General features: G+C 39.7%; 1 protein-coding gene across 11 annotated transcripts in view; it reads left to right on the top strand.

Annotated features, from left to right (window-relative positions):
- ULK4 (unc-51 like kinase 4) overlaps window positions 1–25,209 on the top strand; it is a 425,848-nt gene that overhangs the window by 51,579 nt on the left and 349,060 nt on the right. For all 11 annotated transcript variants that reach the window (XR_005594699.1, XM_039526400.1, XM_039526397.1 and 8 more), the window contains exon 17: window positions 600–678. Coding sequence is in view for 10 of the 11 variants with exons in the window: in XM_039526400.1 (XP_039382334.1) it covers window positions 600–678 (79 nt within the window). In the remaining variant the exon portion in view is untranslated. The remainder of the gene's footprint in view (window positions 1–599; window positions 679–25,209) is intronic.

Genomic DNA, 25,209 nt, shown 5'->3' with positions numbered 1-25,209 from the left:
TAAGGTATAAGTCCATAATGACAGAGACTTTCTTTGAAGCAAACTTGTCAATAATTATAATGGAATAATGCCCTCTGCTGGTTATTTTATAGAAAGCTTGACTTTTATTTTTTATTCCTTATTTTTAAAATTTAAAAGGTAGTTTTAACTCTTATCTAAAGTTAATTTTCTGATATGCTCTTCCTTTTTGGCAGTGGAATCTATTTTGATAACTGGAATCAAAGATTTAAAATGACTTATGAGGGCTTTTCTGTATTTTAAATAAATGTAGATGAGTGTGATTAATGAATAATTTAGATAATACTCATACTGACATACACTTTATTGTACGAAGGGGAGAATCATTACATTTTGCACAGGTAATTGCCTAAGTCATAATCAAGTGAGCTACTGAAATAAAATCCTGTTTTAAAGGGCAATGGATAAAGTGTCTAAGAAAAAATTCTGGGCTTTTGCTAATGTAAAATTATGCTTCAAAACGGCATACACTTAACATATATACTCTGTGTACTCTGTACAATACACCATTATAAATAAAGTAGGATCTTGAACTTGTTTTTTTTTTTTTCATGACACTAACAAATGTATTTAATTCACAGACGTGCCAAAGTAGCCAGAGTGATTGCTTTACTGGCATTGCATACAACTGAACTTAAAGAAAATGTACCTGTTACGGAGGTAACTTACCTTTTGATTATTTAAGTTGCCAAAAATTCAGAAGACTATTGATATATTTATTCAGAAATTTTCACAACTTTTATTGAACGCTGCTTTATTTCCCCACCAAATGTGAAAAAGGGCACATAGTGCATGCTATTAGCTAAATGTATACATCCAGGTTGTAATATATTTATGCTATATTTGTGGTTGTTCCAAATATATTTTGGCAGAACTGCAATATTTACAGCCTTTTTCATAAGCTCAGTTTTGCAGGTATTTGTTACTAGGCTATCACAATACTTCTTTACTGAAGTTTGGAATAATATAAAAATATATGATGGATTTCTGTATAGTCAGTTATCCTCAAGGGTGATTATTATTACTATTGTTTTAAAGAAAACAAAATAAATTTGATAACTAAATTCTGGAAAAAGGATGTAGGGATGGGACTCATCATTTAGTATGGAGAACAAACAAATGTTTTTATTCCATACCATTTACATTTTTGAATCCTGTACAAATTTTTACATACTGATGGATAGCTGACATGACTTAATCAGAAGACTGGTTAAACACATACATTTCATTCTTATTTTACCATTTGCATATGGCACATGTACATAAAACTCCTGAACTTGGTGGGAGCCAATCATTCATGTTTATCTAAAGTGTTTTAAGGTTGATTTGATTTCTACAAAAACAGTGAAATTCAACAATTGAAGAAATTTTCATGCATAGCTCCTATTATTCAGTGGACATCAGCACATGAACAGCACAGCTGCTAAAATTTCTCCTAACACAAATACACATCCTCATTATACAGATCTGCCTTCAGGAGAGAGTTTTAGCACTTTAGGCACACACATTCATTGGTTAATCAATAGCTAACTACATATCTAGCACTGCAGTTTTCATAGTTTATTTTTTTTGTTTCAGGTGCATTCTTCTGGATGCACCATACAGAACATTTTGCCTAATCATTTCATTATTATCTATAAATTATAATAATTCTCTTCATATAGCATTTTGTGACATGTGTTTGTCTTCTGAGAAAGATGAGAATTCTACTGGGTAATTTGGAATCTTATTCTACAATTCCTGGCAATATTTTTTTTAAAATAACACATCAGAAATAGGGGAAAAGACTCTAGATTACTTCAAAAGCTTGCACTGTTACCAACTGCATTCTACCTGAATTCCAGGTTGCAACGTCAGTGTCACTTTTAACTTTTCTCTCAGATATGGCAATGTTTTCTGATATTATTTTAATGAAACCAGAGACATTAAAGGATAGTTCCAAGATACACATACAGTTTTTGGTTTCAAGTATTTGCCTAGGAAATCTTTACATCCAGTAGATTATTAATGAAAACACATATGGCTAGCCATTTCCCAATAATTAGTATAGCAGATATGTTATCCCATCTAAAGTGTGGAATAACAAACACTCATGAAACATACTTCCATTAAGTGGTTTTAAAGGAAGAAATTGAACAGTTGTTGCACTGAGCTAATACTACTTTTTGTCCAGACTATGTCCCATTCTGGTGAATTCAAAAAGCCCATACATTTGAGAGTATGGATGAATTCCAAACAGCAACCGTTCAGTAGTTTGTCCTGGGTCCAAACACTTATCTGGGGCACATTCAAACTGAAGAGCTATTGTCACTGTCATTTCCAGAGGCATCTGGTATCTGGATCAGATAATTTTTAATATTTCTGATAGACTAGCTGGGAAAATGTGTCCTATGTGAACGTTCGTCTCCAGATTGTATGTACAAGATTGTTCATAAGAGGTTAGCTACTGTAGCCCTAATGATAGTTTATTCTAAATAAGTTTTTCCAACGAAGAATTTTATTTTCAATCACCTACAGATTAAAAGTATTGTTGAGCTTTAATAAACATATTGTGAGACCAGACAGTTGACCCATCCTAGCAGAATCCAGTGCAAACATTTTGATGTCTTCAAAGTAATCTGTAAATATATACATTTTAAAATCATTTTAAACTGTATGAAGCACTGGTTGACTTTCCAAAGTAAGGTTGGCTCAGCAGAGGAAGAGTAGGAAGGAGCTGTCAGAGAACTTTAGACCTGCAGAGCTCTAAGCGGTGCCTGCTGTGGTGCCTATTGAGTCATCACAGCAGTGTCAAAGCTGGACAGTCTGACTTCGAAGAACATAAATACCAGTAACTTTTTAAAATATATATTTTTTAATAGTGGGAATTTTTGGTTTATTTTTCTCAAACTGACATTGGCTAGCTCCTGCACTGATACCATGTGAGCTGAGTGCACATACCAGCAGGGCTCTGTGGTTCAGATGTAACCACAAATTCATGCTGTGGTTGAGTGATGTTTTCTGAAGCGTAAGGCACAGTTTTGAGATGTTTGATGATAATTCTATGCCCTTGAGATATTAAAAATAATCCTTTCAAAATTGCACTCTGAATTGTATTAAAAAATAATGCCCCTTGTCTCCGTATGAGCCAGTTAATGCTTCAGTTAGAACTCTGAGATAGCTGTCTTGATGAAGCAAGTTGCATGCTGGGGTGTCACAACAGGCTGAAGCCAGCCAGAACATCTTGGGGGATCTAAACTATGCCTAATGTGAAATGACTGGTCTCAGTCCAGTTCCCAGAGAATGATTATCCACATCACAAAACCTAACACTGGTGGCCCTGGTTAGTACTTGTTTTGACAATCTTTGCCGAGAGGCCAAGGTCTTAAGAGCTTGAATCCATGTGGTTAAAGTCAAGGTGGGCTTTTTCATTGGCTTGAATAGGAGCAGGATCAAGCCCTGAATGGGGGTAGAGACTTAATCTATCTCCTTACTCTTAGAAATAGTCCCTTCAGGATAAGGTTGATTCACCTGGGTGGGATAATATTGTCTGTGTGTGTGTGTGTGTATTTAGTGAATAGAGGATTTCAGTGTGCAGATTGTCAGTCTGGCACATTTCCCAAACGTTACACTCATGCACACATTGAGAAGGAGAAAAAAAATCATCCCTTCTAAATTTCTATATGCACAAAGTCTCTCTGTTACTTGTTTGAGGAGTTCAGTACCTTTTGATAAAAGTTTGCAAAGTTCAGTATTCAAGGCCACCCTCAAAGAACAATTTGTGTTTGTTGTACAAACATCCACCAGAGGTCACTCAAACACAAAAAAGAAATATAAGAAAAAATAGGTTCTCATTCAATTTGAATCTTAAATTGAAACAGACTAGGCAGAGGTTTACTGTGGAACTATATATTGCACTTATGTCTTTAGTGTGCTGATATATGCTAATATTTGAATGCTATCAAATATTCGTATTCAGAAAAAATTGATGTTCTTGTCCCTGAAATCACTGCACTTCTTCCAGTTAATTTTAACTCACTTTATTGATTAGACCCAAGTCAGTAAATTGGTTTCCTGTTTGTTTTCGTTTCAGAATGTAGTTCAGAAATTGAGTAGATTCAAATAGAAAAAGTGTTTTATTGTCAGTTTTTTCAGACTTGTAAAATAGCAATAAATGGAAGCAGCTCTTGAAAATGTGTAGGCTAATTTTGTCTCCTTGTTAATGGATCTTCTCACAGAGTGGCTGTTGCCAATCCAAAGCATCCTTCTCTCTGTGTAATTTTTTCTTTAGTTATCTTTCCAGATTTTTCCAGTTGAAGTTTTTCTTGTGAGTATGGGTTCTAAAACTGGCCCTTAAACATCTAGGGGCTGCAGCTGCAAGAGAGTCATTCGCATATTCCTACCTCCAGATTCAAGTCCTCCAGGGATTTGAGGAGGCTCATATCCTTGTTTTTGTTGTCCACATTGCAGGTTTCTTTGCAGTGCCTTCTCTTGCTTATTCAGCAATGGACTTCTCTCCCGGAAAGAATGACAGGGGGAGAAGTCAGTCTTCATTCTTTTTTGGGGGCGCGAAGGGGAGAACAACATGCTTTCATGTTATCCTAGCAAAATGGAATGATAGAGCAATATTGTAACCTTATCTGAAAGAAGGGGAACACTCTTCTTTTTTGTTAAATCTCATTCAGTACAGGCAATTGCATCTTTGTGGGTTGAAAGAAAACCATAAATATTAATTTACTGCAGTTGCCTCCTCTCTGGCCTTAACATCTCCAACCTCCCACCTCAGTCCACTCAAAATGCAGCTGCTAAGATCATCTTTCGCATTCATGGCTCTGACTATATCACCCATGTTTTTAAGTCCCTCCTTTGGCTCTACCTCTTCCACTGTATCAAATACCAACTTCTTTCCCCAAATTTCAAATTCTTCCATAGACTATTTCTCCACCAACTTGACTGTATACTTGTCCACTTTCCCATGGGCAGCTTTGTGTTTTCTCCCATGCTACCCCTTATGTATGAGGGGAAAAAAACTCCCATCAAAATCTGTAAAGCCACCACCTTATCTTCCTTCAAGTCCCTCTTCAAAACTAATTTACTTGCATGATGCATACAGAAAACTGCCATCTGACAATGGTTAGGGAGGTGATGAGTTGTGATTTCTGTTACTGATTGGCTAAGTCTGAGGCAAATGGCTACTGTGTGCAAAACTTTGTATGTTTGTTAGCCTTGGTCTACACTATGTGGTTAGGTCAAATTTAGCCACGTCAGGTTGATTTTATAAGCAATGTGTCTACACAACCAACCCCATTCTGTCGACCTAAAGGGCTCTTAAAATCGACTGCTGTATTCGGGGCCGTCCCTAGCTATTGTGGTTCCCTACGTAGCCCCAGGCCTCTGCAGGGGGGCTGTGTGGGGCCCTGCCCCAGGCCTCCATGGGGGGCAGTGGGCGGCGGGGGGGGCTGGCCACTTCCTGCAAGAAGTGGAGTGACCCAGCTCCAACCTGCTCAGTTCCCAGGCTTGTGGGGAGGGAGGAACCGCCCCCCAACACTCGCCGGCGGCCTTTTTCAAAGCCCCTCTGATGTGCAGCGTGCCTAGCTGTGTTGTTCTAATCGCCCTAGTGTCTGACTGCTCAAAATCAGCTGCCAGGCAACTTGCCTCAACCTCCCACCCTGCCATAAACATCGCCCCCTTAGTCTCTCAGATATTATGGAGCACACAGCAAGCAGCGATAACAATGGGAATACTGGTTGCACTGAGGTCTAACCTAGTCAGCAAACAGTGCCAGCGAGCTTTTAAATGTCCAAAGGCACATTCTACCACCATTCTGCACTTGCTCAGCCTATAGTTGAACTGCTCCTTACTACTGTCCAGGCTGCCTGTGTATGGCTTCATGAGCCATGGGAGCAAGGTGTAGGCTGGGTCTCCAAGGAAAACTATTGGCATTTCAACATCCCCAACAGTAATTTTCTGGTCTGGGAAGAAAGTCCCTTCTTTGCAGCTGCTCGAACAGCCTAGAGTTCCTAAAGATGCGAATGACCTGCACCTTTCCCGGCAATCTCACAATGATGTCGGTGAAATATCACTTGTGTACATCAGTGCTTGCAGCACCATTGAGAAGTACCCCTTGTGATTTATGTACTGGAGGGCTGGTGCCAAGATAGGGATATGCATTCCGTCTATCGCCCCACCACAGTTAGGGAACCCCATTTCAGCAAAGCCATCCACTATGACTTGCACATTTCCCAGAGTCACTCCCCTTGCTAGCAGAAGGTTAGTGATTGCATTGGCTACTTGAATCACAGCAGCTCCCACAGTATATTTGCCCATTCCAAATTGATTCCTGACTGACCTGTAGCAGTCAGACATTGCCAGCTTCCACAGGGCTATCGCCACTCGCTTTTTAACTGTCAGGGCAGCTCTCATCTTGGTATTCCTGTGCTTCAGGGTGGGGAAAATACCTCACAAAGTTCCAGGAAAGTGGCCTTACGCATGTGAAAGTTTCACAGCCACTGTGAATCATCCCATGACCCGCAACGCTATGCGGTCCCACCAGTCTCTGCTTGTTTGCCAGGCCCAGAATCGGCATTGCATTATATCAACCTGCCGCACTGCTGCCATGATGTCTCAATTGCCACATCCCGTGCTTTCAGGAACGTCTGTGTCCATGTCCTCCTCACAGTCATCCTCATGCTGGTGACTCTTACCCAGATTCTGCACATACTACAGGATAATGCGTGAGGTGTTTACTATGCTCACAACAGCAGCGGTGAGTGGGCTCCATGCTTGCCATGCTATGGCATCTGCACGGGCAACCCAGGAAAAAAGGCACAAAAGATTGTCTGCTGTTGCTTTCACGAAGGGAGGGAGGGGACACTGACGACATGTACCCAAAACCACCTGCAGCAATGTTTTTTTCCCCATCAGGCATTGAGAGCTTAACCCAGAATTCCAGTGGGCAGTGGGGACTGTGGGATAGCTACCCACAATGCACCACTCTGTGAGTCAATGCTAGCCATGGTATTGAGGACGCACCCTGCTGACTTAATGTGCTTAATGGGGACACACAATTGACTTTATAAAATTGCTTTCTAAAGATAACTTCTATAAAATTAACCTAATTTTGTAGTGTAGACATACCCTTAGTGTCATATACCCCTAACCACTTGTGTCATTTGCTTGTTGTGTCTTGTCTCTTAGATTATAATCTCTTTAGTACAGAGATTGTCAATTACTGTTACTAGTATAGTGCCTAGCATAGTGAGTCCATGGCCTGGTTGAAGATGTCTAGGTGTAACTGCAATATGAATGTTGTTCATACACATACGCAAATATCTAATGCTTTGTACAATGGTTATTTTCAAATCTGGACATTAAAGTGACTATCTTTCCAGCACAATCAAGACAGCCACTTTAATATTATTGGTTCCACTGGGGTTTGTGCTAATCGAGGGGATTTCACTTTACGAACCAAATGTCTCAAAAAATGCATTTCCTACCTGTAAAATTAGTTTCTGCAATTCACCTCCAACAATCTGGCATAATGCAGTTTATTTATTAACTGGCCTTGGATAAATGGCAGGCAGACATATCAATCAAAAGGCCAAAATTTCCTAGCCAGAATGAGTCTCCTCTGACAGTGATTCATGGATTGGTCCAGAAAAAGTCTTTCCAGGAAGTAAATAAACTGGAAATCTATATACTCTTGTTTCTGCACTACAGTTCCATCAATCCAAACAAATGGGGCTCTAAAAAGTTCTAAGTCAGAGCCTAACAAGTGCAATGGAGAACTTGAAAATTATTTAGCTACTGTGCTCAGAAAGTTATACTACTAAATGGAGCTTTAGGTGCATTTTTATAATTGATTAATTACATGATCAAAGCTGAATTCACCTTCATAAAAGGCACACTCACTTAATTAGAACTGTTGCTAGGGAGCATATTACATTCATTGCATTTCTGTCAATCAGCAGAACGGTACATCTTCCCCATTAAAATGGCATGGCTGGTGTTGTCTAGTATGGTCTCATACAATAGCCCCAAATAAGTTGGTGTCTTTTTATGAAGGTGATGATTTAGTGGTTTCTCGTATGTTATTTTGTGTGACACCGTTATTTTGTGGGCGATGAAGAACTATATTGTTAGGATCCTATATTTCAGTGACAGAATACTTGAATTTCTCAAGGATGAAATGGTATCTGTAAAAGACTGTTCTATGTATTTGATCCTTCATTCAGCATTCTGAACATAACCTCTATTCCTGTTAAATCCTCTGTTGTGAAACCATCTTCTGCCTCCATAGTAAATGTAATAGTGACCTTGACTTTGTCATACAACAGGGAAAATTATGAATATGCTCCGGCGGAGGAGTGGGGGTTGCATGCCTCACTCAGCGTGAACTCTCTATGCACAGCAATCTGGGGACAGGGCATGGACAGCCACAGCATGTATCCTCTTGTTCTTTCCCTCCTCCTTCATGAAGGTGGGGTCACATAAAAGCTCTTTGGCCAAAGCTGTTTCCATGTAGGAATTCCACAACCACTCTGTAGTGCTGTGTGTGTGTGTGTAATATCTTTTTACTCACTCCCAAGCATCTGCCCAGCTGCTCAAACCAGGTGCAGGGCTCGGAATTTCTTCCTTTAGAATACAGAAGTGTTTGTATTCCCTGATGTCTTCAGTGGTACTCAAGATCAAAGAGTATTTTTGGCTTGCAAACTACAATTTTATCTTTAATATTTCAAACCTGTATGGTGCTTTTTGAGCAAAATTAAGCTTAATTAAAAATAAATACCATGTGTTCTTAGATTCCTGCAATGCCAAGGTCTGTCTTATTAGCTCAGATAGTAATGTACAATGAGGTACATATGATTGAGATAATTCCATACTTTGAGTGTGAACAGTACTTTATTTTTGGTTTTGGATATTACTTGTCATATTAAAACTTTGGTATCTATTTGTCTGACATTTATTCCCCTTTCCTTTCTAATAGATGTTTTAGTGAACTTTTATAGGGATTTACATCGTTGTATAAACTCAGGAAAGGGATCTGAAACTCAATGAAAAGCCTCAGCAAAATGTGGAGCTGTGGTCAAAAAAAACAATGTTAGTATGTGCAAGGAACTGAATGGAGAATAATATAGAAAAAGATACAATGCTATTATATAAATCAGTGGCATGGCCTCATCTGGAATACTGTGTTCAGTATTGCCCATCCCATGTTAAAAGGATATTGAAGAATTAGAGGGTATTCAGAGAAGGGCAGTGAGAACGATTAGGAATATGGAAAACCTCTCATATGAAGAGAGATTAAAAATAAAGGGATTGTTTTCCTTTAGAAAGGAGACAAGGGTGTGTGTGTGTGAGTGAGATGAATGGTATACAAGCGGTAGATTGGAACTTCTGTTATCCCTGTCTCATAACACAAAAACAAGGGGACATTCAATGAAATTAAAAGACGTATTCTAAACTGATAAAAGGAAATACTTATTCACTCAATGTGAAATTAGACTATTAACTCATTGCTACATGATGTCATTGAAAGCAGAAATTTATCAAGTTTCAAAGAGGGATTGGGATTTAGCTGGATAACCAGAATATCCAGAGCAGTGATACTTAGACATCAGTGCTTCAGGAGCCAAATTAGTGATCAGTATTACCCAAAAGAGCCACAGTATTTTGAATTAGAGCTGTCAATTAATCATAGTTAACTCACATGATTAACTAAAAAAAAATTAATCGTGATTAATTGCACTGTTAACCAGTTGAAATTTATTAAATATTTTGGGAACATTTTCTAAATTTTAAAATATATTGATTTCAGTTACAACACAGAATACAAAATGTACACGATTAATAGCATGATTAATTTTTTTAATTGCTTGACAGCCCTAGTTTTAATTTTTCATTTACTATAGTACTATGTATTCATATTTAAACAGTATGACAGGGAAAATATTTAGCTTGTATATCTCTCAGCAAAATGACCCAAGTATTATTTTTTTTCAACTATAATTGGTTAATAACATATTAAAAGCATCCCGATTGGTTAATAACTTATATTGGTTAATTAAATCGCACAGTGTTTTAATATCATGCTCCAAAGAGCTGCCGGAGACCCAGTAAAGAGCCACTTATGGCTCACAAGCTGCAGTCTGAGTATCACTGATCCAGAGTTATAATAGTTAATGCTAGCATAGCATTTCTGAAAGGTTATAAAACCTCATGTTTCAGGTATTAAGCCAATCTCTAAGTATTCAAGATTTGGAGGAGACCTTTATAGGGGGGCTGATTATACCACATTTGCCTAATGTAGAATTTCTTGCATCATTCTCTGAAGCATCCGGTACTGGTCATTCTCAGAGAAATAACAAAGTGGATTAAATGGACCACGAATCTGATTCGGTATGACAATTCCTATGTTCTCTAAATTTTGTTTTGAGGATTTGTCTGCCTTGCCAATATTTATAATGTGAAATCATACTTCCTGCCAATTTCCTTTGATTAATTGCATATTTTAATTTGTTTGGGATAAAAGTCTAATCAAAATAAAATCTAATGTATTAGCACTATTGGCTTCTTATTGTCCTGCACCTAGTTACTAAGCCTAAACTTCCTATTTACTGAATTTCTGGTACTCTGCTAGGTAAGCTTATATTTACTTTTAATATGATATACTCTATTTTTTTTTCTGTTGTCTACTTCAGTGGCCAACTTGTTTGTAGAGAAAATGTAGGACTCAAAAATTCTTAATAGTGGATTAGAGAAATAAAAGAATGTTACCTTCTCTCTTTCTTTTTTTTTTTAAACATATGTGAAGTGATGATAAAGTGAAGTTCAGATGTAAAATGGCCATATTTAAATTGCTTATGCATGGAAATAGCACATCTCACATCAAAGAACACTTTAAAAAAGATACTGTCTAATTGCTTATAATGATAGAAGTGTATTTGATATCTTACCTGATGCCTTGTAGAACCATTTTCAGCCTGTATATTTTTCTGTAATCACAGATTTTTGTTGATTCTAACTAGCTCATATCTCTGCAGTGCCAACCTTTGCTGTAATATTTTTAGTACACCTATTATGAGGTTTCTATTTAAAGTATAATGTGATTTTGAAGTTCTTATGAAACCTTCATATTAATTTGTTAGGGGAAAAAAAACATGTCTCTGAAAGACCATGGACACACAAGTCAATTGGAAGATGTACCAAATTCAAATAATCAGAACTGCTCCCTGAAATAGAAATACCATTTAAAGTTGGCTTCTCTTGCCTTTTTGTTAGGACTACCAGCCATCATGGGTGAAATCCTGGACCTATTAAAGTCAATTGTAGTTTTGCCATTAACTTCATTAGGGCCAGGACTTTACTTTCTCCCTATGTCTTTCACATGTCGGGTAAATACAGTTACTTGTATAAAATCCATGTGTGTATGTGGATTTAGGTGTGACATGAGTAATTCTACATTTTCATTTAGAATTTTAATTTCAGTAATTTTTGCAACTAATTCTGAGGTTGTAGTGCTAGTTGGAGAAAGTTGACAGACAGCAATTTTTTGAGAGTGTGTGTTTTAAGATGTTGCCTCTTATTTAAATGATTACAGTACAACATTTTCATTTTCTATTAATAGCTATTAAATAAATTGCATGTCCCTTAACATATGTACAGAAACATAATTAGGTGCCTCATACAAAATCAAATTCTGTTAAGCTCCATATCCTCTGGTTTACAATTCTGTCTTGAGCTCTTGAATGCTGAGTAGCTTTACCGTCTTATCTGGAGCAAAATGCATCATATATAATGCTGGGTGCGTCACTTCAAGCTGATTACCTCTTAATGAAACTCAAGAGCAGATTTTTTTATTTTTTTTAAAAAAAACACAACACCTCAAATTACTACACTGACGTACAATAATTTTGGATGCTTTTAAACCAGACTTGGGCAAACTACGGCCCATGGGCCACATCCGGCCCGCAGGACTGTCCTGCCTGGCCCCTGAGCTCCTGGCCGGGGAGCCTAGTCTCCGGCCCCTTCCCCTGCTATTCCCCCGCCCCCACAGGCTGCACTCTGGCCCGCCGCTCCCACTGGGCAGCGTGGGGACCACAGCTGGCTCTGGCCAGGTGTCGCGGCTGTGAGCTTCTGCTGCTGGTAAGGGGGCAGAGAGCAGGGGTCTTGGGGGGCAGTCAGGGAGGAGGGGCAGTCGGGCTGGGAACAGAGAGGGTTGGGAGTGATACGCATTTTTTTTTTTTTTTGGTTAGGTCCATTGCATTATTTTTTTTCTTTTTCTCTAAATTAAGTGACATATCAATAGTAGGGAAGAGGGATACAAACCAGTTATGTACATTAATTATATTAACTTTTTAACCCTACAGCCCCGTAATCTATCCTTTGTCAGCTGCCCAGTTTCATATGGTGTCACAGCATAGGTTGTTCTTTAAGAGAAATTTCAGAGGACAGAGAAGTGGCCTCATGAATTAGTTTTTATAGAGGATTACATGCATAAGGGACAGTGAGAAACAAAGCATGGTGGCTGTGTTGATTTGGGGGCAGTTCAAGGGTGCTGGAGTTCAGCTCACCATTGAGTCCAAATATCAAAGATTGTAAGCATTTTCTGATCAGCTGACCCTCACGAGGTCTGTTTAAAAACTACATGGAGTCCAGTATAGATCTGTCCTTATTACTTAGACACTGTGCTGCCATGTGACTAATTTTCCTAACTCTGGTAGTAGAAGGGCTTTTGCTGAACTGAGTTCAATTTGCCCCATCCCCTTCTTTGAATAATTAATAAGTATATATTTGTGCTCTATAGGATGTATGCATAGAGTAACTTGTACCTTCAGTAATTTGTGTTTTTATATTAATCCACATTGAGAATATTTCAGAAGTCTTCTTAGAGTTGCTAGATTTGTTTTAAAAAACAAAACAGCTCACACTGAATATATACATTTGATTTATTTCTTTTGTTAGATTTAAACAATTGCCAAAACGAAACAGAGTTAAATAAAAACCCATACAGAAAATTCTAGGCACCTGACAATTATTCTCACAATATAATGACCACCTTGCAGCTTTAAAAACTCATGTTAAATAACAAACTCAGCCTGGCAGCAGGATTAAACAACCATAAACATTAACAAATGAACTCAGCCAGCCAGTAAATAAAAGCAACAGAAAAGCTCCTTTCCATTGTACCATTGCCATTGGGGTTTTATGGGGAAAGCTGAGGGTATTTTCCTATCAAATAAATGCCTTTTGCAACATGCCCTCAGATTTACTAAGTTTGGGTATTTCAGATCCAAATGAAAAGCATATTCCAAAATCTTGGACCACTCAGAGCACTCACTGTACAGCCCCCTCTCCAGTATAGAAAGGGTGATGCAGCTTGAGCATCACTGCTGATCTCAGCTGTGGCAGTATGGAGAGAGGCAATCTCTCTGGTAGTCACAGCCTAGGTCATTTAGTGGGTTCTCATCTTAAGATCTGATTGGAATTTGGTTCTGAATTATATTGTTGCAAATTTCCTTTCTCCTTTTCTATGTATACTTTCCCCATAGCCTCTCAGGATCCCTTTTAGAACTGTACGGATGTGTTTCAATTTTCCTGTCTGGTTTAAATCCCCATCCTCCCTCTACTGGGCCAATTTCATGTAATCTCCCATACTTTTGTCCTCAGTTGCCAGTTCTTAGTTGACCAAAGGGGTTGCTGTTCTGTTACTCACTGCTCTTCATTCGTTCCCAGTGGCAGTATATAGAGCTGAACCCTCACTGTATGTCAACCTGAGGATCATGGGACCAAGACTGGTATTTGCTCATCCACATGGCAGTCTAGCCTGCAAACCCTAGACTTGCTCTTCTTGATAGATAATATATTCCTGTGGTTTTCAACCTGGGGCTCATTGTCCCCTGGAGGTGCACAGACTGCCTTAGATTTCTAAAGGGTCTGCACTGCTATTTGGAATTCTTTTAGGGTTCTGCACATGAAAAAATGTTGAAAACCACTGTATTCTAATAAATTTAAACCAAATTTTCAAACTTATATGCTTAGTTAAGCACCTAAATCCAGATTTAGGAAAGTAGACAGAAGTGACCTGTATAACAAGGAGGCTTACGCTGTGAGCTGGGGACTCTGGGGCTAAGCCAAGCTCAGAGCAGTGAAGAAATCACTCTAGGCAGGGAGGCCTGGGAGAGAAATGACTAATCAGGGAAGAGACAGAGACCCCAAGAGGAACTGAAAAGGCTGGGTAGAAAATGGCTCAGGGAAAACTACAGCACAAGTAAAGGAGCAAACCTAGCTGTTCAGTACAGGGCCCTGTGCCAGAATCCAGAGTAAAAGGTGTGATTGGATTCCCGTACCAACCCTAGGGAAGGAGGGTGAACAAGTCTATTGCAAGGGTATTGAACCCAGTTGTCATAAACAAATGGTTAAGGTCTCTTTTACCTGTAAAGGGTTAACAAGCTCAGTAACCTGATGGACACCTGACCAGAGGACCAATCAAGGGACAAGATAATTTCAAATTTCTGTGGAGGGAAGTCTTTGTCTGTGTTCTTTGTTTGCGTGTTGTTCTCTCTTTGGATCTAAGAGGGGCCAGACATATATCCAGGCTCTCCAAGCTTCCTGAAGTATTCTCTTCTATTCAGTATAGTGAGTATTAGAAAGGCGGATTAGTCTTCTAATTAATTTCTGTATTTGCACATGTGTGTTTGCTGGAGAAATATCTTTATTTCTGTTTGCTGTTACTTTTGATTATTCTGAGAAAGGGGGGGGAGTCCCTCTAGGTTTACAGTTAGACCCTGTAAATTTTTTCATCCTGGTGTTACAGAGATAGTATTTCTTTCTTTCTTTTAATAAAATCTTTTCTTTTAGAACCTGATTGATTTCTTCCCTTGTTTGGAATCTCAGGGGAAGAGGGGTGGGGGGAAGGGAATCCCTCTTTGTTTGATTCAAGGAGTTTGAATCAAGGTGATCTCTCCCGACGGCTAAGGGAGGGGGGAGGTGGGGGAAATGGGCTATTTCCCTTTGTGTTAAGATCCAAGGAGTTTGAATCTGTGTTCCCCAGGGAAAGTTTTGGGGGAACAGGGAGTGTGCTAGACACTGGAATTTCAAGCTGGTGGCAGCATAACCAGATCTAAACTAGGATTTAAGTTTAGAGGAGTCCATGCAGATCCCCATCTTGTGGACGCTAAAGTTCAAAGTGGGGAATAAACCTATGACACCAGTGAATGGGAGAGGCTGCAGGCTAAGCCCTGAAGAAAGGCAGAGGAATAGCCCCAATGAAGGAGGAAGGATTGTGTGTGTGGTTAAATGCACTTTGGGACTTTAAGTTTGGACAATTAGATGATGGAACCTAAATATATGCAAGACCTATTTATTGAAGGATGGTCTGCCCTCCAAGTAGGTATATGGAGGGACAAGGCTGGTCACCAGAATTTCCACTTTAGTTCCAGGGGGCGGTTAAGCAGGTCTTGGTGGTCCTCCAGCAGCACCTAGGGAATCAACAGAAGCAGTGGAAGGTGCAGATGGATCTACAGAGTGATTGCACATGTGAGACTTGAGACTTAAACTGGCCTTGTCTAAACTTATGGAACCACCATCTTAGCCTTTAGCAACATGCTCCTTACTATACCTCTCTTGGAAGGTGGCTTTTCTAACTGAAATCACTTCTGCCGGAAATGGGTCTGACTTGACATTGGAGCCACCATACTGTCTTCTTTAAAGCTAAGGTGTACTTATGCCCTTATCTGAGTTTCCTACCTTAAAGTAGTTTCAGATTTTCATAGCAGTCAACCAGTTTACTTACCTGTGTTTTACCTAAAACTTCATGCAAATAGGAATGAACAACGACTACACACATTGGATGTTAGTCTTAGACAAGCTCTAACATTCTACATAGAGAGGACTAAACCATTTTGGCAGTCTAACGTTTTTGTTGCTATAGTGGACAGGTTGAAAGGTCTCCCAATCTCCTCATGGAGAATCTCATCTTGGATAACTTTGTGTATCCATCGTTGTTAGGAATGGACAGGTGTTTCATCACCAAGTAAAGGGTATGGTGCCAAAAGTGAAATCTCTGCAAGCTGCGTGGAAACTTTTTAAAGACACCATAATAGAGGCTCAACTTAAATGTATACCACAAATTAAAAAACATGGTAAGAGAACCAAAAAAGAGCCATCGTGGCTAAACAACAAAGTAAAAGAAGCAGTGAGAGGCAAAAAGGCATCCTTTAAATAGCGGAAGTTAAATACTATTGAGTAAAATAGAAAGGAGCATAAACACTGGCAAAAGAAGTGTAAAATTACAATTAGGCCAAAAAAGAATTTGAGGAACAGTTAGCCCAAGACTCAAAAAGTAATAATTTTTTTTAAGTACATCAGAAGCAGGAAACCTGCTAAACAACCAGTGGGGCCACTGGATGATTGAGGTGCTAAAGGAGCACTCAAGGACGATAAGGCCATTGTGGAGAAACAAAATGAATTCTTTGCATCGGTCTTCATGGTTGAGGATGTGAGGGACATTCCCAAACCTGATCCATTCTTTTTAGGTGACAGATCTGAGGAACTGTCCCAGGTTAAGGTATCATTAGAGGAGGTTTTCGAACAAACTGATAAACTAAACAGCAATAAGTTACCAGGGCCAGATGGTATTCACCCAAGAGTTCTGAAGGAACTCAAATGTGAAATTGCAGAAGTACTAACTGTAGTCTGTATCCTATCATTTAAATCAGCTTCTGTACCAGATGACTGGAGGATAGCTAATGTGATGCTCATTTTTAAAAAGGGCTCCAGAGGTGATCTCAGCAATTACAGGCCTCTAAGCCTGACTTCAGTACCAGGCAAACTGATTGAAACCATAATAAAGAACAATATTGTCAGACATATAGATTAACATAACTTGTTGGGGAAGAGTCAACATGGTTTTTAGCACAGGAAAATCATGCCTCACCAATCTACTAGAATTCTTTGAGGAGGTCAACAAGCATGTGGACCAAGGGAATCCAGTGGATATAGTGTACTTAGATTTTTAGAAAGCCTTTGACAAGATCCCTCACCAAAGGCTCTTACGCAAAGTAAGCTGCCATGGGATAAGAGGGAAGTGCTCTCATGGATTGGTAACTAGTTAAACGATAGGTAACAAGGGTAGTTATAAATGGTCAGTTTTCAGAATGGAGAGAGGTGAATAGTGTGTCCCCTAGCGGTCTGTTCTGGGACCAGTCCTATTCAACATATTCATAAATGATTTGAAAAAAGGGGTAAATGGTGAGGTGGCAAAATTTGCAGATGATACAAAATTACTAAAGATGAGACCCAGGCAGACTGCGAAGAGCTACAAAAGGATCTCTCAAAACTAGGTGGCTGGGCAACAAAATGGCAGATTAAATTTAATGTTGATAAATGCAAAGTAATGCACATTGGAAAGCATAATCCCAACTGTACATCTAAAATGATGGGGTCTAAAGTAGATGCTACCACTCAAGAAAGAGATCTCAGAGTCATTGTGGATAGTTCTCTGAAAACTTCCACTCAATGTGCAGCAGCAGTCAAAAAAGCAAACAGAATGCTGGGAATAATTAAGAAAGGGATAGATAATAGGGCAAAAAATACCATGTTGCCTCTGTATAAATCCAGGGTACACCCATATCTTGAATAGTGTGTGCAGATGTGGTTGCCCCATCTCAAAAAAGATATATTGGAATTGGAAAAGGTTCAGAAAAGGGCAACAAAAATGATTAGGGGAATGGAATGGCTTCTGTATGAGAAGAGATTAATAAGACTGGGACTTCTCAGCTTGGAAAAGAGATGACTAAGGGAGGGTATGATAGAGGTCTATAAAATCATGACTGGTGTAGAGAAAGTAGATAAGGATATGTTGTTTACTACTTCTCATAACACAAGAGCTAGGGGTCATCAAATGAAATTAATAGGCAGCAGGTTTAAAACAAATAAAATGAAGTATTTCTTCACACAACACACAGTGAACCTGTGGAACTCCTTGCCAGAGGATGTTGTGAAGGCCCAGACCATAATAGGGTTCAAAAAAGAATTAGTAAATTCGTGGAGGATAGGTCCATCAATGGCTATTAGCTAGGATGGGCAGGAATGGTGTCCCTAGTCTCTATTTTCCAGAAGCTGGGAATGAGTGACAAAGAATGGCTCACTTGATTTGATCATTACCTGTTCTGTTCATTCCCTCTGGGGCACCTGGCACTGGCCACTGTTGAAAGACAGGATACTGGGCTAGATGTACCCTTGGTCTGATCCAGTAAGGCTATTCTTACATTCTTTAGTAACCTGACTGCTCATTACATGCATTCACAAGCATCCTCAGCAGCGTTCTTAGCACAGATTCCTATCCGGAACATTTGTAAAGCGGCAACTGGATCATTGGTGCACACGTTCTCCTTCCATTACTTTAAGGAAGATGCCAAATTTCGTTGATCTGTATTGTTGTCTATATGTACAAAAACTCCGATCCTTCCTCGTATATTACTGCTTGGGAGTCACCAAGAGTGCAATCTACATGTACACTCTCAGAAAGAAGAAAAAAAAATGATTACTAACCTTTTGTAACTGTTCTTCAATATGTGTTGTACATGTCCATTCCATGAACGGCCCTCCTGCCCCTCTATTTTGGCGTTTTTAGAAAGAAAGAACTGAGGGGGTGTGGGGTCAGCTGGGCGCTTTATATCAGCAATAGTGGCGCTTTGGCAGGAGAAGGCGCTCAAGCTGCCCTAATGGGTATCCCTGAGGGAAAAAATTCCCGCAGTTGTACATGTGGCATGTGCATATCCAGAGTGGAATGGACATATGCAACAGTTACAAAAGGTGAATAACACTTTTTTCTTCTTGTGGGAGAAAACTACTATTTGCAAAATAAAATTTAAAAACTTATTTAATTTATATTTAATTAAATTATACTGGTGAGTGTGTGGAAGTAGATGGAAACTGAACAGTCCAAGGCAAAAAAAAAAAAATTGTAAGAATGTTTTTTGTAATCCATAGGATTGTAAATGATAAGGTTGGAAAAGGCCTCCTACGTCATCTAGTTGTTTTCAGCTTGTGAACAGGAGTAGCAGGAAGTAAATAAATACATAAATTAATAATTTCCCCTTTGAAACTATCTCATTTTATACTTTATTCTTTTTGGGTATAGCATCACACATTTTACCCTTGCTTGCTCTGAAAACAATTCAGGAAAACAGAAGTAAGGCTTTATTACGGTTGCACATCAGGGCAGAAAGAATGAGCTGAATTTGTAGATATAATGAAATGCCATTCACTAGCATTTTTTCTCTTACATAAACGGAATCCTTTGCGTGCAGCATTAAATTATTGTATTTTTATGCTAGTACAGCATCGACAAACAAAGTAAGGGTAAATGTCTTATGAAGTAGAAAAGTAGGTATATGGGTAAATTAATACCATTTCATAGGGATGAATTTTGAATATAGTCATTTTGTATATTGCAGTTTTTTAAAATATACACGAAGGGTTCTCTTCACATTTACTTCTGTAAACAGGACATAGCATTTTTTAATAGATCAAAATCAGAGATCTACCAGAAGGAATGAGTTGTATTTTCAGCAGATCGAGGGATGTGATCATTCCCCTCTATTCAGCACTGGTGAGGCCTCATTTGGAGTACTGTGTCCAGTTTTGGGCCCCACACTACAAGAAGGATGTGGATAAATTGGAGAGAGTCCAGCGGAGGGCAACAAAAATGATTAGGGGGCTGGAGCACATGACTTACGAGGAGAGGCTGAGGGAACTGACATTGTTTAGCCTGCAGAAGAGAAGAATGAGGGGGGATTTGATAGCTGCTTTCAAGTACCTGAAAGGGGGTTCCAAAGAGGATGGATCTAGACTGTTCTCAGTCGTAGAAGATGACAGAACAAGGAGTAATGGTCTCAAGTTGCAGAGGGGGAGGTTTAGGTTGGACATTAGGAAAAACTTTTTCACTAATAGGGTGGTGAAGCACTGGAATGGGTTACCTAGGGAGGTGGTGGAATCTCCTTCCTTAGAGGTTTTTAAGGTCAGGCTTGACAAAGCCCTGGCTGGGATGATTTAGTTGGGTTTGATCCTGCTTTGAGCAGGGGGTTGGACTAGATGACCTCCTGAGGTCCCTTCCAACCCTGAGATTCTATGATTCTATGTATGTATTAAAAGGATCTGCACTTCTCCAGGAGATCTTTTAAAATTTACCATTTAGAACAATTTTGCTGCTGTTTGTTTAAAAAAAAAATCCTGTTATATCTGGACTGCTCACACCACTCTGCAGTTTCCAGAGGCAGTTCAAAGCTGTGGCACAGTGTGTACTGGCCATGCCACCTTCTGCTTGCTGCCAGATCTACTGCCTCTGTGGCAGCAATCAAGTGGTGGTTGATTTGCTCCCATCCTTTTCTTTTGCCTTTATATTTTAAAGTTATTTTTAGGCAGTAGTGAGCTTTTATTTGTTCCAAGCCACCTTCCTTGTTCAGGGTTTATGCCACATCATGGCCACAGCCACCTGGAGCCTCTGCTGCAGCACTCTCCTGGTGAGCTTCTCTTCCCCCTTTCAGGCATGGCAGAGCAGTCTCACAAGCACTGGACAAAGTCCGAAAGGTGCTCTATGTATCAGGGAGCTTTCCGAGGCTCAGCAGAGAGTGAATTATGCCTAGCTGTCTCCCAGCCAGATGACCCTAGTGCTGTTAAGGCATGGGCTCTGGGAAAGATAGATATATTGGGGCTCTTACCAACCCCCCAAGTAGGCATGACTTCACCACAGAAAAATCTGAGCTGAGAGAGAGCAGCCTGTTCGGCAGAGTTGAAACAGTTTTCAATATTGTTGCCAGCCCAGGGAGTCCAGCCAAAGCTAGTTTTTATCCAGGACATCTTGGTGTACTTGTTACACTTTCAGACTTCTGGTCTTGCGCTTAGTTCGTTGGGAGTCCACCTGATGGTTATTTTGGAATTTCATCCTCCCATTCATGGGAAGTTGGTGTTTTCAAAGTGATGTTCTTGAAAGGAGTTACTTGTCTCCACTTGCCAATTAAAGAGCTGGTTCTTTTGTGGGACTGTGATACTGTCTTAGCATATCATGTTGGACCTCCCTTTGAACCTCTGGCAACTTCTTCTTTCTCCCTTTGGTGCTTGAAAACTGTCTTCCTTTTGGCAATAACAGCTGCAAGGAGAGTGGGTGAGTTGCATGCTTTGATGGTGAAGCTCTCTTACGTGCAATTTTTTAAAGACAAAATAACCCTATGGCTGCACCCTAAGTTTTAATCGAGTGGATTCCCAGTTTCACTTGAACCAAGCTATATATTTAATAGTGTTCTTCCCTAAGCCCCATTCAACCCCCGAAGAACAACACGTTCACTTGTTAGATGTCAGACAATGTTTAGCTTTTCATCTGGATAGAACCAAACCTTTCTACTCCTCATTTCATTTGTTTGTTTCATATGCAGACTGAATGAAGGATAAAAGTGGTCTCTTTGCAGATGACCTCCAGGTGGATATTTTCCTATATCACCGTAGAATACGAAGTAGCGCAGGCTATGCCTCGTCAAAGGGTGTGAGCTCATTGCACAAGACCCCAGGTGATGTTGACAGAATTTCTAAGTCAAGTATCAGAGGGGTAGCTGTGTTAGTCTGGATCTGTAAAAAGTGACAAAGGGTCCTGTGGCACCTTATAGACTATACCCAATTCATCACCCACGAAAGCTTATGCTCCAGTACATCTGTTAGTCTAGAAGGTGCCACAGGACTCTGTTGCTTTTTACAGAATTTCTAAATGACATTCCTGTACTGGACATTTGCCACTTGGTCGTCTGTGCATATTTTTACAAACCACTGTACCATTATTGCTGCATCCAGTCAGATACAAAGTTTGCGAAGGCAGTCCAGCAGTCCTCCTTTTAAGGATCTCCTATGAGTGCTGCTTGTGAGTCACCTAAGTAGAATACACAACTGCATCTACTTGAAGAAAAAATGGTTTCCTACCTGTAATTGATGTTCTTTGAGATGTAATGCAGAGGTGTTCCAATAGTCTGTCATCCTGCATTGCAATTTGAACTTCTGATGTACCCTGCAAAGGAACTAAAGGGGTCAGGGCGGCACCAGGGGAGGGCTAAGGTCACAGGGTGTGAGTGCCGCCCCCTATGGGTACTGCTAGGCAAAGCTCTCTGGCTCCAGTGCACTGGGTGCACACACCCCTAAGTAGAATACACATCTGCATCACATTTTGAAGAACAGGTACAGACAGGGACTTCCCTTCAAGCCTCTGGCAACTTCTTCTCCCTTCTGTGCCTTGATTCCTTCTTCAATGGTATCTCACCTGGAGGCCTCCTTTTCTGCAGGTGAGGGCCTTTTGAGCAATCTTTGTGGGTGGGATTCCTTTTCTATCTAATTCTTATTTTACTTTCTCTTTATCCCTCCCAGCTTCTGTATCACTGTTTGCTACTTTCCAACGATTCTGTTACGTCTGGGAATGCTGCACATTAGAATGGAAAATTTCTTACCCAATAATTTTCCTTTCTGCTAATAGCATCTCCCATAATTCTGCCTACCTGGATGTGGCAATGGTCAGCTCGTTAGCCAAAGGTCAGCTTTTTTTATTTGGACGTTACTATGCAGATAATTGCCTGCTTTCCATAGTTAATGAGGTGACATTGATGTTGCTGGTAATATTCTATGAATTTTACACATCTTTGGAATGACTCATCTGTCGATAAACAGGATAAGGAGGCATGGCCAGCCTATATTGTGCCACAGCTTTGAAATGCCTCCGGAAACTGCAAACTGATGGGAAGCAGCCCAATCATTACAGAATTGTAGGAGATGTTACTAGCAGAAAGGAAATCTTCCATTCTTAGTGAAGAAGAGGAGGAGGAGGAGGGGTGGTCCAGTGGGTGTTCAAGGCAATGAACAGCATTTAAATTCAAAGTGTGATAAAAGGATTCTAGCTGAACACCAACAAAGTAAAGCTCATTCATGTCAAGGAATAAAAGTCATTTGTTTTCAAGCACTTTGAGTCTATTAAGTCTTATTAAGCATGCCACCATTTCCAAGGCATCAGTATCACAAAATGCACAGAAATCTGGTACTTCATCTCAGCAGCACTAGTTTTATTTTTTAGCCACAAGGGAGGCCCAAATAATCTTGTGGCTAAAAAAAACTAGTGCTGCAGAGATGAACACCCAATGGACCACCCCTCCTCTTCTTCATTTATAGCTTTCTGCCCGTCTTTCCTTTCCCAGTCAGTTTATCAGAACATGCAAAAACTAGTTATACAGCATAGTTGATTCAACTTTATCCACTGGATTTCACTGTTAATTCAAGACCAGTTCAGAACCATGACACATCCTTAGACTTTTTTGCAAAGCTGCAGCACTGTTGGAGAAAAAGTTTAAAATATGGTTTGTTTCTGACTGTACTACAAGACAGAAATCTGTTTTTAATTCTATCAGGACATTACTGTATTATCACCAGTTTCCTAGGACGGTACAAATTACACTGCAAATGGGACATTAGGTGCTGATCATACATTTGACTAGCAGTTGTACTTAAGTTTTTGAGTAGGCCTTTTAAAAAATCTTGTTCCTTGCTTTTAATGTGTGTTGCTTCAAATACCAGTTTATCTTGTAGATCTGGTCAAACTCTGTTACTAACAAAATGCATGACAAATTTTGGCCTTTTGTGTCTGTGAATTGTGATCAAAACAATCCTGTATTCAGAAATATTCTATTTATTATTTATTTGTATTGCTGTAGTGTCTAGCAGTTTGTGTAAGCAAATTTCAGCCTGTGGATTCTTCAAAACTTTTCACTGCCTAGTATTTGCTATTTAGTATATGTAGTGTGTGATTGATCAGCTAAGCCATATAGTATTGTTTCTGGTAGGATGGCTACTATTTTTAAGTAGGAGAATAAACACTAGTGAATAAGGGTGAAATCCAAAGGCCATTGAAGTCAACAGTAAGGCTTCAGTTGATTTCAGTGTACATTCTACCTGGCATAAGAACATAAGAATGGCCATACTGGGTCAGACCAAAGGTCTATCTAGCCCAGTATCCTGTGTTCCGACAGTGGCCAATGCCAGGTGCCCCAGAGGGAATGAACAGAACAGGTAATCATCAAGTGATCCATTCCCTGTTGTCCATTCCCAGCTTCTGGCAAGCAGAGGCTAGGGACACCAATAGCCATTGATGGACTTATCCTCCATGAATTTATCTAGTTCTTTTTTGAATCCTGTTAGTTTTGGCCTTCACAACATCCTCTGGCAAGGAGTTCCACAGGTTCACTGTGCATTGTCTGAAGAAATATTTCCTTTTGTTTGTTTTAAACCTGCTGCCTATTAATTTCATTTGATGACCCCTAGTTCTTGTGTTATGAGAAGGAGTAAATAACACTTCCTTATTAATTTTCTCCACACCAGTCATGATTTTATAGACCTCTATCATACCCCCCCTTAGTCGTCTCTTTTCCAACCTGAAAAGTCCGAGTCTTATTAATATCTCCTCATGTGGAAGCCGTTCCAAACCCCTAATCATTTTTGTTGCCCTTTTCTGAACCTTTTCCAATTCCAGTACATTTTTTTTGAGATGGGCGACCACATATGCATGAAGTATTCAAGATGTGGGCGTACCATAGATTTAAATAGAGGCAATATGAAATTTTCTGTCTTCTTATCTATCCTTTTCTCAGTGCTTCCCAACGTTCTGTTTGCTTTTTTGTCTGCCGCTGCAGATTGTGTGGATGTTTTCAGAGAACTATCCACAATGACTCCCAAGATCTCATTCTTGAGTGGTAACATCTACTTTAGACCCCATCATTTTAGATGTATAGTTGGGATTATGTTATCCAATGTGCTTTATTTGCATTTATCAACATTGAATTTAATCTGCCATTTTGTTGCCCAGTCACCCAGTTTTGAGAGATCCTTTTGTAGCTCCTCACAGTCTGCCCAGGATTTATTTTGAGTAGTTTTGTATCATCTGCACATTTAGCCACCTCACTGTTTACCCCCTTTTCCAGATCATTTATGAATATGTCGAATAGGACTGGTCCAAATGCAGTCCCCTGGGGGCACACCATTATTTACCTCTCTCCGTTCTGACTACTGACCATTTATTCCTACCCTTTGTTTTCTATCTTTTAACCAGTTACCAGTCTATAAGAGGACCTTCCCTGTTATCCCATGACACCTCACTTTGTGTAAGAGCCTTTGGTGAGGGATCTTGTCAAA

Source organism: Mauremys reevesii, linkage group 2, assembly GCF_016161935.1.
Source record: "Mauremys reevesii isolate NIE-2019 linkage group 2, ASM1616193v1, whole genome shotgun sequence".
NCBI classification, from domain to species: domain Eukaryota; kingdom Metazoa; phylum Chordata; order Testudines; family Geoemydidae; genus Mauremys; species Mauremys reevesii.
The sequence above is the reverse complement of the archived record's forward strand: the minus strand, read 5'-3'. Positions and strand labels throughout refer to the sequence as shown.